The 15,379-nt window shown below is 42.5% G+C and overlaps 2 protein-coding genes across 7 annotated transcripts in view; one reads left to right on the top strand and one right to left on the bottom strand.

Annotated features, from left to right (window-relative positions):
* The first annotated feature begins 606 nt into the window (after window positions 1–606).
* Window positions 607–9,023, top strand: blm (BLM RecQ like helicase). 4 transcript variants are annotated; one of them, XM_076732557.1, is made up of 22 exons: window positions 752–977; window positions 1,763–1,823; window positions 1,914–2,565; window positions 2,682–2,817; window positions 3,275–3,378; window positions 3,495–3,609; window positions 3,703–4,361; window positions 4,549–4,725; window positions 4,822–4,940; window positions 5,054–5,167; window positions 5,413–5,511; window positions 5,602–5,750; window positions 5,852–5,958; window positions 6,320–6,480; window positions 6,582–6,777; window positions 6,892–7,082; window positions 7,189–7,333; window positions 7,458–7,657; window positions 7,769–7,964; window positions 8,061–8,183; window positions 8,268–8,478; window positions 8,616–9,023. In XM_076732557.1, the coding sequence occupies exons 1-22, from the start codon at window positions 883–885 to the stop codon at window positions 8,797–8,799; spliced, it is 4,194 nt and encodes a 1,397-aa protein (XP_076588672.1). In that variant the 5' UTR covers window positions 752–882; the 3' UTR covers window positions 8,800–9,023. The 4 variants fall into 4 exon arrangements, with proteins under 4 accessions (XP_076588669.1, XP_076588670.1, XP_076588672.1 ...); XM_076732554.1 differs by having other exon boundaries at window positions 607–977; window positions 1,763–2,565; XM_076732555.1 differs by having other exon boundaries at window positions 613–977; window positions 1,763–2,565; window positions 8,619–9,023.
* A 1,712-nt stretch (window positions 9,024–10,735) lies between these two features.
* Window positions 10,736–15,379, bottom strand: part of frmd5a (FERM domain containing 5a) — a 59,849-nt gene continuing 55,205 nt past the window's right edge. For 2 of the 3 annotated variants that reach the window (XM_076732561.1, XM_076732560.1), the window contains one exon: window positions 10,742–14,574. In XM_076732561.1, coding sequence (XP_076588676.1) covers window positions 13,988–14,574 — 587 coding nt within the window. In that variant the 3' untranslated portion in view covers window positions 10,742–13,987. Of the gene's footprint in view, window positions 14,575–15,379 lie in introns of all 3 variants that reach the window. The other variant, XM_076732559.1, reaches the window with a different exon arrangement.

Raw genomic sequence — 15,379 nt, 5'->3', positions numbered from 1 at the left:
TCCAGAAAGAGAATGTACACACTAACATCAACGTTGTTTTATCTCACTATGATGTTAAATTTACTGCAATTTTACTACTACAGTTTTACTGAGTTTGTCATTCACGAATAGGTGACATAAGTAAATGTAGCAGACAGGATCTGTCTATAATTTTGTACTTCAAACACCAAACATACACAAAGTACTGCACTTTTCAATTCCAACACCAAGAATTATATTTGGTCAGAACTGTGTTTATCATGAAGGTTTGGACAGGTATTTTTATATTGGTACATACTTGTTTTCCATATTGAATAATTCCCTCAATTTTAGGAGTCATCGCCTATGAGAGTGGTCACGCTCAGGGTACTTCTGGTTGAAAATGTGTCTAGAAAGAGTTTGATCTCCTCATAGAGAAAATGTGTGATTTTAAATTTACCTGCATTAAAATTACAGTGAATTATAGCCTACATGGCTATGTTTACATTTCATTATGTTGACCCATTTATTTATTCAATCGTTCATTCATTTGATCACAGCAGCCCTGGGTGGCTTGACAGCGTGTGCCATAATACTACATTTCCCAGAATGCTTCTCTGGAAATTGCTCATCCTCCTCAGCCAATAAGGAGTCAGTTTGTTGAACGGGCGCTAAATCTGTTGTGTGTCTATGTCATACTCCAGGAAAGAGCAACTGTAGCAGTAAATATCAGGAGATAAGATCTGCTAACCTTAATGAACCTTGATGACATACAACCCAGCGGTGAGACAAACTTGGCGCGAAACTCCGGCCGCTTTTCTTGTCTCGTGTCGCGAGAAATGCTGAAGAAACTGACCGCCACTTCGTGAACTGAGCTCGGACTACTAGCCAGCTAATGCTCGCTAGCTCAGCCTCTCACTAACAATGTCTAGTCTTCCACAAAATAACTTGAAGGAACAGCTGGCGAGGCACAGCAATGCTGCTCAGAACAAGTTGTCTCTGGCAAAACCCAAACCGGGGTAAGTCTACCGTGAACACACGCTTCTTCAGGGGAGTAACACCGGCTAACAGTTAGCTTTGAGCTGTCAGCTGCGCTAACGCGTAAACACTCAGCTGTAATATGATTATTAGCTAAACTCACTTACTAACAAAACAGAGTTACGTTAGCTTTGTCAGAGATGATTAGCTGTGCTGAAGGTCTGTTCGGTCATTACCAGAGGCCTCATGCAGCCAGATTTGACAACTCAGGCAGTTTCTATTCATCATGGAGACAGTCATTTAGCCATACAATGTAAAACATGTAGCGTTATTTTGAGAGTATTTGTTTACTATGTGAATTTAGCTGGCTTGTGTCAATAAATGCTGCACTGTCCATTCCAAAAATTGAAATTAATACTTGTACTTGTTCAACTAATATTTGCAGTGTTTCCTTCAGCTACTAAAACAATATGGAGACACGCTAAGCGGCTAAAAATATAAAGCAAATAAACTATTGTACCATGTCAGCTGTCATCACCTGCTGTGCAGCTGGTACTTGGATGCTCATATTAATTTGAAATGTGTCATTCAGAAACAAAAACAACAACAAACCAGCCATGTGTCGATGGCTGTTCTGCTTTTCTTAATGCTTAAACCAAACCTACTGTTGACAGTTGTTACCATCAGCTGCTATATTTATCAGGCAGTAAGATGCAAAAGACAGAAGACATTTGTTTCCCAAACGATCAAATCCTTATTTGAATGGACATGATGCCCTTGCTGTCAAATTATATTTTAATAATCTGACTCTGTTTTATTTTTCCAGGGCATTTTCTTTCAAAAAGAAGTCCTCATTGGGTACAACCAAGGTGGAAATCCCTACCAAGGTAATCAGCTCTTGTGTTTTGGCAAACAGAAATGTCAATGTCCCTAAGAACAGTTTGGTGACTAAATCTCCCTTGACATTTTCAAACAAGCTTGACAGACCTCAAAAATCCAAAATCAACACCTTCTTCTCTGTAAGTTCAAAAGACAAGTCGGACTATGTCAGCCCAGCAGGAAACTGTGCTCCTGCAAGCCAGACTCCTTCAACAGTGTCTGCCATTAAGGTGACTGCAGCTCCAACCACATCTGACAATCAGTTTACTAGTGGCACAAGAGGCAATTCCACAAGTCTGGATGCATCTCTGGGTCTCTCGATAGATGACTGGGATGATTTTGATGACTTTGAAACTCCTGCCAAAATAAAAAATGACTCATTCACTTCTGAAATATCAGGGAAGATAACCAATCCAGTGTCATCTCATAGGGAAGAAAAAACACAATTTGCAGGGAAACTAAACCATGACGCGTCTCTTGCGACACCAGAGTCGAGCAGTAGTTTTGCAAACAACAATGGTCATTCCAAAAGTGAACAGCCTTGTATGGAAACAAAAGAACTGGAGCCCAGTGTCGACGAAGCTGCAGTGTCACCAGGACCTAATTTGAACCAGGACCCAGCAGAGTATGAACGTGAGGATTCTCCAGTTAAAAAAAACAGAAGACGTCCTCCCGCTCATCTGAAGTCTGTCATGAGTGATAGTGAAGAGGACAACAATGCTGAGCTTGAACCTTTCAAAGGAGGGAAAGGTAATAAGCTGTTTGTTGCAGCATTTGTGTTTTTTTTTTGTACATTATAGGACAGACATTGGTCTGGGAAGCTTTGAATTATGCAAAAACACAGGCTATATCTCTTTGCCTTTCAGATGATGTGAAAAAATGGATTGACCCAGATGTAATAGAGCTTGATGACAACTCAGTGCCTGATGATGACCTTGATTACATTCCCCCGTCTCCGATCCCTGACGACATCTCTCACACTACTTCTTCGTGGGAGACGAGGTCAGTTCTTTCAGTTTATCAAATATAATATATTTTACCTCTTTTCACCCTTAAAATACAGTACATATGTATTTTCTGTAATCCAAATCAGAGTGATCACAGTTAATGAGTTTTTTTCTCATACAATAGTATTCCCCAAGACTCAAAGATGTGAAAAATCATGAAAAATTAATCTGTAAGCTGCACTACATACATTTTTGACCTAACTAAAGCCTGAAATAGAACAAAAAGTAGCTTACTTTGTTAATAGTGATGCATTTAGACATACAACAAGGTAGATATAGAGTTATAGTCTAGACCTGACCACACAGACATAGCATTGTTATTGGTTTAATTTGGGTCTTCCTTGTTTTCTCATGTAAACTTTGAGCTCAGACCAACACAAGGCATTTGTATTACTGCTGTTTATCAGATAGACTCAAAAAATGAAGCGGGACATTTCTTTTGTTTCAAACAGATCTAATTCAGCTGTTTCTGAAAGCAGAGACAGTCTTGTGCAGTCAAAGGGACCCGTCAAAACACTGCATGAACCATCTGATCACCACTCAAAAGACAAAACAAGTGGGTGTTAGGCCTTTCTCTGACCAGAACTTGCGCTCTTTATTCAGCCAATTAGGACTTCGCTCTTTGCCCCTGTTCATTAATTTTGTTATTTCCATCCTCTGATCACGTCACAGATGAGCAACTCTTCAGTATCATGGAGTCCATTTGTGCTCTGGTTGATTCCATCCCTGAACATGAAGTAATCGCTCTGTCTTGTGGAAATGAGCTGTTGCTGAAGAGGGCTCAAAGGTGTGTACATTTGAGTGGAAAACAGCTTGGTTATTAGTCTCAATTTTTAATTTTACCTCAGTATGATTGCAATCATCTGCCTTTCTCATGCAGGAAGAGGATCCTTGCAACTGGTGGTAGTGCTTCATTGAGGATGCAGCAGCCGGACAGCACCGTGCTTTCTGAACCCAGCTTTAAAGACAAATCTTCTTTAAGCTTTGATACATCTAGTGTTATTTCATCCAGCCGCTCTGTGTCTGTGGACTCCAAGAAGCCACCTCAGATCAGGCGATCTTTAGCCATGTCTGTGGACTATGAGTCTGATGACAGTAACACTGATGTGAAACCTATGCACAGTAAGCACAGCAGGACAGTACAAGTGGAAAATGAGAGTATGTGTGACTCTCCATCAAGCCACACCCTCACAAATCCATCTTTTAATTTCTCGAAGAAAATGAGCTCAGACCTGGATGATTCAGATCTCTTCTTCTCACCCAAAAAACCAGAGAGAGTCATTCAGAGCAAATCTAAAACCTCGGCTGCAGAAGACATAGAACCAGATGACTTTTACTTTGACGACTTTGACATAGATGACTTGAATGACTCGGATATCCCTGCTTACCACGATGAACCCTCAACTTTGTCAGTGTCACAACAAAACTCGAGCACCGTGACTACAACACTGAGAGAGGGGGGACCAAGCAAGTCTTCATGGGACAAGAAACCAACAACACCTGTGGCTGCACGCAAACCGTCAAACATCTGCTCTCCTGGTAAGTCAGCACGGGGTGGGAAAAAAACTGGCCTGTGTCTTTGACCCAACTGGTTGCAAAGCAATGCATTTATGTTCTACTTTTAGGCAGTAAATGACACCAAGTTAAACTTAATTGTAGTATAAGTGTGATTCTGATGATCTTCTGGTGCATTTTACTGAGTCTATTTTAACGTCTTCCTTTGCAGAACCCACTTTCAGAAACCCGGCCCATGATCGCTTCAGAGGGTTCAACTTCCCCCACTCACAGGAGATGATGAAGATCTTTCACAAACGTTTTGGTCTTCATCAGTTCAGGTTCAATCAACTAGAAGCAATCAATGCAACGCTTCAGGGAGAGGACACGTTTGTTTTGATGCCCACAGGTTAGTAGTGATCAAAAGTAACAAAAAGCCATGTTGATTTAGGATGTCAGCAGCAGTAAGAATGTCTACATGTCTCTGTAACTGATGCGTCTTTAGGTGGAGGTAAAAGCCTGTGTTACCAGCTGCCTGCCTGCCTGTCACCAGGAGTCACCGTGGTCATCTCCCCGCTCAAATCGCTCATTGTAGACCAGGTCCAGAAACTCACCACACTGGATGTAAGTATGGTTGTTCCTGCTGGTCTGTTGGATGTGTATGAAGTGTGACGTTGTTGAAATAGGTGCAGAGCTCAGACTGTGTATAAGTTGCTTTGTTGTGTCCCACATTTCAGATCCCAGCAACAAGCCTGTCTGGGGATAAAAGTGACAGTGAAGCAGGGAGGATCTATATGCAGCTCTCCAGGAAAGACCCCATCATTAAACTGCTCTACGTCACTCCTGAGAAGGTGAGAAATGGTCATTTAGTTTATCGTCCTTTGTGTTTGTGGCTGCTGTCAGACAAAAACAACCACATACAACAAACCATACCATATAATACCACTATATGTTGTTCCACTCCAAACTATCGAATAGAAAAAGAGTTACACTCTTAATGTTGGAATCTAGAAGTGTGTTTTCTTGTTCGCTATAAACAACATTAGCAGGAAGTATGATTTTTAACATGACTGATGCGTCTTTTCTTCTTCCCAAGGTGAGCGCAAGTAACAAGCTGATCTCCGCCCTGCAGAACCTGTACGAGCGAGGCCTTTTAGCCCGGTTTGTCATCGATGAGGCCCATTGTGTCAGTCAGGTGTGTTCCTCTGGTGTAAACGCAGCCTGCGGTATGCTTTTATTTTTACTGCAGTCATTGTGAGTCATCCTGTGACCATAAATCTTTCAGTGGGGCCACGATTTTCGTCCAGACTACAAGCGGCTGCATGAGCTGCGTCAGAAGTTCCCCAACGTGCCGATGATGGCCCTGACGGCCACTGCAACCCCCCGTGTTCAGAAAGACATCCTCAACCAGCTGAATATGACTCGGCCGCAGGTGTACGTGCTCCATGTCTGGCTCTGTCTTAGATTTTTAAATGAATCGTGTCTCAGTGTTTGATTCAACAGCTAAACATTTTCCATCTGATGTGTATTTTCAGCTTCACCATGAGTTTCAACAGAACAAACCTGAAGTATTCTGTGCTGCCCAAGAAACCCAAAAAGGTTGACGAGGACTGCATCAGCTGGATCAAGAAGCACTACCCACGTAAATAATTCAGAAGTACTTTTTCTGATTCAGGTTATTTTTAGAACACTGTCATCACTGTTTTGTTGGAAATTCAACTGAGCTTCTTGAGCGCCGTCTGAGGTCTGTGGTATCTGATATATGTTGAAGGGACAATTGGTCAGAGATCAGATGAGTCTTAAATCAAGGAGTCAGTGAGTTCAAATCTGACACCTCATGTGAAAAAGATGGAAAATTCTTAAGCCTGCATCAAAAATGAATTAGTTTTTATCAAACGATTTATTGCTTTTGTAAGTAGAGCTGTAAGAGATGAGAAAATGACCAAGTGACCATGACCCCTCTGAATGTGTCTTTTTTTAACCTGCACCTCTGCACTTTGCAGGTGACTCTGGCATCGTTTACTGCCTGTCCCGTAATGACTGTGACGCCTTGGCTGAGAGTCTGCAGAGAGCGGGGATATTGGCTTTGTCGTATCACGCAGGCCTGAGCGACAGTGACAGAGAATATGTGCAGACCAAGTGGATCAATCAGGACGGCTGCCAGGTGAGGTCACCGCTCAATCACTGATACGATGTAAAGATTACTAATCGATGGTACTGGATACAAAGCAATGAGCGTACAAATAAAGGTAACATGTCTGCCAGGTCATCTGTGCCACCATAGCCTTCGGCATGGGGATCGACAAGCCTGATGTGCGCTATGTGATCCACGCCAGTCTGCCAAAGTCCATGGAGGGTTACTACCAGGAGTCTGGGAGAGCTGGTAGAGATGGAGAGATCTCTCACTGTATTCTCTTTTACTCCTACACCGATGTCCACCGCATCAAGAGGATTATCAGCAGTATGTGGCAAAAAATATGGACCTTTCTTACTGCATGTAGCTTAGTTTGTGACTTTTTGTTTTTACTGTATGTATTCGTTATGTAAACTGATTGTTATTTGTTTTTAATCACAGTGGACAGAGAAGGTGATAGATACACCAAGGCAACACATTTCAACAACCTGCACAGCATGGTGCAGTTCTGTGAGAACATGATGGAGTGCAGACGAATTCAGCTGCTCGCATACTTTGGGGAGCTGAAGTTCAATAAGAACTTCTGTAAGGACCACGCAGACGTCAGCTGTGACAACTGTGCCAAACCCAACGTATGGAATCGTTTCTCATCATTTTCTGTCTGTATTCATTACAAATTCAAACCCTTACCTGTCCCTTTCTAACCAAGCAACCATGTTTGAATGTCGCTGTTTGCAGCAATATAAGCTGAGAAATGTTACAGAGGACGTGAAGAAGATTGCGAGGTTCGTCCAGGAGAACTGCGAGAAGGTCGGAGCGAGGTTTGGCAAGACTGCTCAGCAAAACAGGCTGACACTGAATATGCTGGTGGATATCTTTGTAGGTAAATTCCACGCACTCGCTTGCAGTGAAAAAGAGTTTCGCAACTGTGAACCTTGCATGATTTATGTCAGAGGAATGAATTGTCTGTGAATGGCTTAATGTGGGGGATCATCTCTTTCTGTCAGGGTCTAAATCTGCCAAGATACAGACAGGAATGTTTGGGATTGGAGGAGCGTACTCCAAACATAATGCTGACCGGCTCTTCAAAAAGCTGGTTCTGGACAAGGTCCTGGAGGAGGATCTCTACATCACCAACAACGGCCAAGCTGTGTCTTATATCTCTGCTGGACCCAAAGCCATGAACGTGCTGACTGGAAATATGCAGGTAGCCTGACGTATATTGATTTAAGGGCAGTGTGAAGAGCTTGAACTTGAGGTCTATTGTTTAGATATTAATCAAAACATTAAACACTAGCTGGCACTTGTCTCATCGCAGGTGGAGTTCTACGAGACAGAAAGCGCGTCAAGCATCAGAAAACACAAAGCCGCTGCGGCCAAGAGCGTCTCCCGGAGAGAGGAGATGGTCCAGGAGTGTCTGAAGGAGCTGACGGATCTGTGCAAGCAGCTGGGCAAAGCGTTTGGCATTCACTACTACAACATCTTCGCCACCTCCACCTTGAAAAAGATAGCTGGTAATTTCTGAAACGATTGTCAAGGTGGGCTTTTAAAAGGTCATGTGACACACGTAGCATTTTGTAACATGTCAAACTTTTTGTTGACATGAACAGAGAAGCTTTCCTCTGAACCTGAAGTGCTGCTTCAAATTGATGGAGTGACAGAAGACAAACTGGAGAAGTATGGAGCGGAAGTCATTAAGGTCCTGCAGAAATACTCCGAGTGGCAGCTGCCTGGTAAGAGACCCAACTAAAGGTTTTGCACCTCGTTTCCTTTTTCAATCTGCTCATCGTGGTATTAATCCTCCATTGTGTCTGTAGCAGAGGAGCCGGCTGACAGCGGTGGAGACGGGTGGATAGACACGACACGAGGCCGCGCACAGATAGATTACGATGATGATGATGATTCAGAGTCTTCCTCCACCTACTTCCGCAATCAGGCCACAAAAGGACAGAAGAGGAAGAAAGCTCCATTCTTCAAGTATTCCAAGAAGAGAAAAGCATATGGCAACGCAAGCTCCAACTCGAAAGGGTCTGTACTGCGTCTGTCTCACGTGTTATCATCTAGTTGGGGATCATATGTAGCGATGAGCTTCACTGCATATCTGAAACTTTATTTCCTTTTCCCCCTCCTTCTTCTGTCTTGCCGTGGTGTTGTTGTGTATTCAGCAGTGGCTACAGCAGCAATAAATCGTGGTCATCGTCCAGCTACAGAGGTGGATCCAAAGCTGCAGGCCGGGGGTACAGGAACTCAGCGGGAGATGCATCGACAGGCAGGAGACCAGGCTTCCTGACCGTCCCGACCCCTCAGACCAACCAGCGACCCTTCTTAAAACCAGCCTTTTCACACTAAGCTCAGGACTGTCCTCTGGATCGGGCCTTCTAGGACGGTAAAATACTATTTCACTACATTAACGAACCAGTTGGTGTTTTTAATTGTGTATTTATGTTTTGTACAGTTGTAATCGTGTCTTTCCAGATTAATACATTGTTTGTAAATTGGCTGTAAATTGTAAATCTTTCACTGTCCTCTGTGATGTGCATGTTAATTTTTTCATATTAAAGACAGATTTTTTTCAATAACCGTCGCTGCAGCTGGTCTACATTTAAAAACAAGCCTTGTGCTGAATTTGTGATGCATCACAAAGCCACAGAGAGTCACATCACATTTTTATTCAATGTTTATTTCAAGTTTGAATAGTTTTAGTTAATGGCACCAGTTACAAGGGACTATTGGAGAGAAACAATATTTTATACTGACTTGTACAGAAGGTTACCTACAGTACAAACATGGGTTCGGAATGGATCAGACTGAACAAGAACTGGATTTGGCACATGGATTTATATATATAGATACTTGTATATATAACGTAATTAAACAGCAATCTTCAACCCCAGGATAGAACGAGGCAGACTACATAACACACCACCAGACATGGATATGCATATACACTTATTGATGTGTATGCACGGTCGTGTGAGGGTCTGTCTACCGGGAGCTGACGGGGGCAAAAAGCAGATCAAGATGTCTTCGGTCTTTCATCCATCAACCCCTCAGTTCTACATGCATCATCCACATTAATGTGACAGGGATTTTTGGCCAGGAACAAATTTGGGGTAGCTAATTGCATATAAATCACCTGATTTCAATCTAAATAGGTGATGTAATTCTTTTTCATCACTTAAATATCAACAAAAACCTTAGAAAATGAAGTTTGAAGGACAGCGAATGACATTTGAAATTCCTGCCTGTGTTATACATATTAACTTTGAGATTTTTTTTTTTTAAAGATGTCCAATCAAGTATGTAGGAAAGCACAGGGAGTAGACAAAATAACAAGAACACCTCACAGTGAATAACGCCACAAAACCTCAGAAACTACCCTCAACAGGTGTTCGACACCACCTCGGTAAAAACTGAAATTCACAGATGTAGCATTTGTCGCTTAGTTGTTATTTAAATTAAACCATGTGGGTGTTTCCGTTATTGAGTCCATCCCCTTGTTTATTAAAATTTCAACTTTTCCAATGCACCACATCGTATTTGCATGGCTGTACCTTCGCTGCTGCTTTTCAGGGAAGGACGAGCTGTCCCTGATGTCCAAACCGTGGATGACAATCACGCTCGTTCATCAAAAGTCACATCTGACCAAAACTGTAGCCGTCCCCCATGAGGTAAAAGAACAGTAAAATATGTAAACATGACACAGCAAACTGAATGTAAAATTAAAAGTCAGGTTTGTCACAGGAAACACGCCTGTAGAGACAAATTAAGACAGAGATTTCAGGGCTGCCCAGTGTACGTGACAAACAGCTTCAGACAGAGATGAACTGTCTTTCTGTCTCGGCCTGGGAGAGTTTAGGACGGAGTCGTCTGCAGTACGAGTGTTAGGGATGCTGTGTCTTTCGCTCTCCATCCCTCCATCTTTGCGACTTTGGTAAACGGCAGAGTTAGGATCCAGGCACAGGGAACAATCTGTCACTTAACAATGAAACAGCAAAGAGAAACAGCAGGACAAACATCCACACGAGAGGTCTCTAAGGAAACTTTTTGTAAAGTGTTATTGACGAATGCAACGGTGACTAAGTGTCTCAGTGGTCACATCTTTGTTAGAGTCAGCACAACAGCAATTTGGTAAGAGGGTTCTCTAGAAACAGAAAGGACATATTCGACTTATTCGTCATCGATTCTAATACACAGGTTTGTAAATCACATCTTTTTGCTCTCACAGCTGATTATTGCTCCTTGAATAATGCTGCCTTGTTTTTTTTTTTTTTCGTTTTTTTTTAATTGTTGCATGTTCAGAGACCACTGCAGCTACATAATGCTGATAAATGTAAATGAGAAACGCCTTCAGCAGACTGACCTTTAAAAGATGTCCTGCTAACAACTCAGCCTGGCTGGACTGGTCGATCATATTGACCTTCATGTCAGTAAAGAAGTAATAAATATGAAGTACGAATGTACACACACAGGAAAAAAAAACAAAAAGGTCAACCCACCCACCCTGCTCCACCCCCGTTAGGAAAAAATGTGCTTCATCTTTGCATCTGTTATTTACTGAATGTATCCGAGTTAAAAACGATTAACGTGACACAAATAAGCGCCTACACTGTGTGTTTGACAGGTTTCTTGCCAAGGTAGCTCTCATGATTTGATATTCCCTCCAGCACTGTGCTGGGAAATGTTGGTGCTGCTCCCTCTGCCACAGATAACTGTGGTTTGTGAGGGATAATGAGCTACAGGAGTGGATCCAGCCACAATGCCAAACTGCATGCTACTCTGTGGTCAGGACTACAATTTAGCCAGGAACTGACACGCTCGGATTACACAGCAGCAAACAAAGAAGGTAGCACCGTTGGGCCTTCAGTGGAGCAGCTGCAGGTGCTGGTACGAGAGTGTGGCGTGTGAAATATCAGGCCAAAAAACAAGCAACCATGTACAGCCATTAGAGCCACGAGTCACCAAGTGATTCAGTTTCAAAGAAGCAGACCGATCACTTGAACCTCTCTCGAAGGCCTCCGAGATCCCTCCGTCTTCTCTACCTCGTTCTCGCTTTTCCTTCCAGTAAGTCCTTCTCACCTTTTCCAAAACGCTAAAAAATGTTTACTCCTCTCTGTCTAAACCTCCACTGCTTTCACCTCCAGTCTTGTTTCCATTCCTACATACAGACATACTAACACTTAACACCTGCACTTAGTACAGGAGGTAGACACGCAGTACAAAAAACAGATTTTACCCAGAATCCAGCAGCCATGACAGTTATTGCTCCCTGGAGCTGTGAGGCAGAAGAGTCTCGAGCCTGACCGACAAATCAAAGGGCGGATATTAGTCACAAATATTGGCTTATCACAGATATATTGATATCTGCTTATATTTCAGCTGATTGGAAGTTTGGGGAAGAAAAAGTGCACGAGGTATCTCAGAAAACATCAACATATACTGTAGTTTGTCAAATAGACTCCATTGTTATCGCCACCAAAGAGGTTGTGTTTCCAGTCCCTTTTAATTGCTCATTCTTAATATATTAGTGACTGCATGTTTTGTTTAGGGCTGCAAGTAAAGATTATTTTCCTTATCAGTTAATCTGCTATTCTCTAGATTAGTCGATTGTCAGAAAATAGTGGAAAATGCCCTGACATATTCAAAACTGCTCTTCTTAAATCTGACCGATGGTCCAAAACCCAAAGATGTTCCATTTTACAATGATATAAAACAGAAAAGCAGAAAATCCTCACACTGGAGATGCTGAAACCAGAAAATATTTGGCATTTTTGCTTGAAATGTGGCAATTGTCCATCAAAATAGCTGCCAATGAATTTTCTATCGTTTGATTGACTGATGGTCTCAGCTCCAGTTTTGTTTCACACGTTTTTAAGTGAGTTTTAGTTTCAGTGCAGATCCAGTATCGGTCAGGCTCACAGTCACCTCTCCAAACTCTTCAAGTAAAATAAGATGCTATGAACGGTGAAAATGTGTTTTTGGATAATTTGGTGTTTGTGATGGTGTAATGACATCTCCAGATTTCATTCTGTACAACTAAAATCGTCATTGAAACTGCACAAGTTGAAGGCTGATTCACTGCTGGTGGAGCCATGAGAGGTGTGATTGAGTGGATCTGGATAAAAACCCTGTTTTTTAGTCCCCCCTTTTCCACATTTCCATAAATGCTTCTGACCTTACTTGAAACACAGCGCTAAAAAAGGTATAATTTAATCTTCAATAACAAAATAACATTTCAGTTCTGTTAAAATATACATGAAAAACCTGTCAATATATATTAGGAAACAAACTAATTTGTACAAAAAGTACATCATTATTCTTATTCTAATAATAATAATATAGTATGATACATAAACCTAAGAGCAAGGTTGATATGAAACCAAAATAAATCATAAACTCTTCATACAAAGAAATTATTGAAATTCATCGAATTTCAACTTGATGAAAAATGCAAATCAAATTAACTGGAGAAAGAACAGAACAACTGAACAAAGAAACACATTCAACAGTACTTAATTATTAAAACCATTGCACATCTATCTAGACTATCATCTATTGGTGCCAGTGAATCTTTGCTCGTCATGAAGATTTCTCTAACCGCATCTGACACTACGGGGTCACGTAACACTATTGGTACTGGTTTATTTTACTGTATCCTTATAAAATGTTATAAAACAGCTTTGATCTTCACCAGCTGACTTTGTACACCGTTGTATACTAAAGTGTAATTGTGTCTTAAAATAATCCACAAAATTCAAAACTGCCAACGGTCGTGGAAATCTTCTCAAAAAGGCATTTGGTAGTCACCCTGTCTGTTCTGTTTCATGAACCTTCGCTGTTCTTCCCCTCAGATTGCTCTGTTTTTCCTGATGAGGTGAATCCGCTGTTCGTCTGTTTGACTCCTGATGGGGATGAAAGATATTACACTACTTTGCCTCATGTATACTTCACAGCAGCGGGCCGATCGACTCTAGCACAACTCGCTTCCATCTTCATTAAATAACAAATCAACTTTCTCAGTTCCATCATCTCTTCCCCTTTTCTTATTCAAATACACGTTTCAAAAGCAATAAATAATAAATGAAGGCAACGTTGATCCGTTGCGACGAAATCTTCCGTTCCCGTAACAGGAACTGCTTAAAATTCTTCAGTTCTTTGATTTTCAGTTTTAATTTTTTTCCTTTGTGTTATTTGAAAAAATAAAATACCTGAAATGACTTGAAATAAAAAAAGAAAAATGCCAAAAAAAAAAAGAGAAAAAAAGTCTTCTGGTTTTGTAGAAAAAAAGAAGATGAAAACAAGCGAAATGAGGGGGGTGGTTGGGTGGGGTGGTGGGAGGTGGGGGTTAACTCAAAGTGGAGGAGGGGAAGAGAGATCCTGGCCCGGTGTTACCAGGAGTGGTCCAAGCTGTATGTCTGCAGGAGGATGATGGGAGAAGCAGGGTTCATGGTTGGGACGAGGCTGCCCTCCATCACTCCGGAGTCCTAACCGTCTTCCCAGACCCCCGAACGGGCTTACGAACTCTACGACCTCACTCTCACTTGTTAATGAGCAACCCGCCCACCCAGCGGAGCTTGCAGGCAAACCACCGCCTGAGGGGACAAAAGTATTCGTAATGGAACTGCTCAAACTCGGGGGTCTGGCGGATATCACGTAAAAATGCAATGTCAAGGTCTGACTCGGTGAGGATGATGAGGAGGAGGAGCAAGACAAAGAGAAGTCCAATGGTCACAAGGAGCAAACGGAGGACACTTAAGACAAATTTATTCACCTGTTCCACCTCGCTGAGGGCTGAGTCCCCCCCTGCACCCTCTAGTGCAGATCTACCGTCCGCACCAAAATCACCCCCTTCCCCATGCATGGGGGTCCCCGCCTCCGACTCCTTCTCCTCCTCGATGCTGCAGGGCGCCCCGTTGATCTGGCGCGAGGCAGCCAGCTCCATGCTGTGCTCGGCCACCGGGGTGGGCAGGACGCTGTCGGAGGGACTGTAGGCCTCGTCCGAGATCACCGCGGTCCTCTCGCTGGCGTCTGTGGCCTGGCTCCGGGAGCGTGGCATGAAGGATTCCCCGTGGGACACTGAGCGCACCGGCGTAGAGTGGGCACTGTCACGCAACGACTCCAGACCTTGTGGGGTGGTTGAGGGAGGAAGAGGAGGAGGGAAACAGACAGGAAGAAAGGAACATTACACCCATTTCACAGCATGAAAGACAAGATTACTGACATGATGCGGACAGTCACGCTCTTTACGAGGGTGACGTTCAATACACTGTAGATCTAAAAGGCTGAGAGGTTTCTTCTGGTGCAGATGCACTGGGGGGGTGGGGGGGTGGTTCAGAATGCTTATGAGCTGATGTGATGCCTAATCATCATCTCTAATGGAGGAAATCATCATGTTCCACTTAGACTGGAAGAGTACATCGCATTCAACAACCACTGAGTATACAAACCCATTAAGATAAAGTATTCTTCAGAGGCAATAACATAAACCAGGCCTGCTTCCTCATAACATCCTCTCTTTTAACTACTAGCACCTTCTGACCCCCTAATTTCTAAACATGACACAAGATACTGGAGGTTACATCACTGATCGCACTTTGAATATTAGCTTCTCAACATTTTGAAATCAGGGTTGTAACAGAGCCTCATTTCCTCAAACACAAAGTGTTATTTTTTAGGTCTGTCTTAAAACAACACTCACATGACTTGTCCATACTGGCTGAGAAGACATCTTTTTCCAGTGTGTGCAGACATGCATTACAACGTTCAGCTGTAGTTAATATGAGGCTTCCAGTCTTAGTTGGACAAACCAAGTGGGTATTTTCAACAGACAGTGTTTTTGCACAAATTTCCCTTTTTGTGTTATCATCCCTCAACCACAGGAGCAACCGCAGCAATCACAAATTGTTCAAATATGCATATATGTGTGTGT

The sequence above is a fragment of the Chaetodon auriga genome, chromosome 6 (assembly GCF_051107435.1).
Source record: "Chaetodon auriga isolate fChaAug3 chromosome 6, fChaAug3.hap1, whole genome shotgun sequence".
In the NCBI taxonomy this organism is placed as follows: domain Eukaryota; kingdom Metazoa; phylum Chordata; class Actinopteri; order Chaetodontiformes; family Chaetodontidae; genus Chaetodon; species Chaetodon auriga.
This window is presented reverse-complemented; position numbering and strand designations above follow the sequence as displayed.

Coding starts and splice junctions, on each gene's coding strand:
- blm (XM_076732554.1), top strand. CDS start 883: ATGTCTAGTCTTCCACAAAATAACTTGAAGGAACAGCTGGCGAGGCAC. Junction 3,610..3,702: donor TTGCTGAAGAGGGCTCAAAG/GTGTGTACATTT, acceptor TTTCTCATGCAG/GAAGAGGATCCTTGCAACTG. Junction 7,083..7,188: donor ACAACTGTGCCAAACCCAAC/GTATGGAATCGT, acceptor CGCTGTTTGCAG/CAATATAAGCTGAGAAATGT.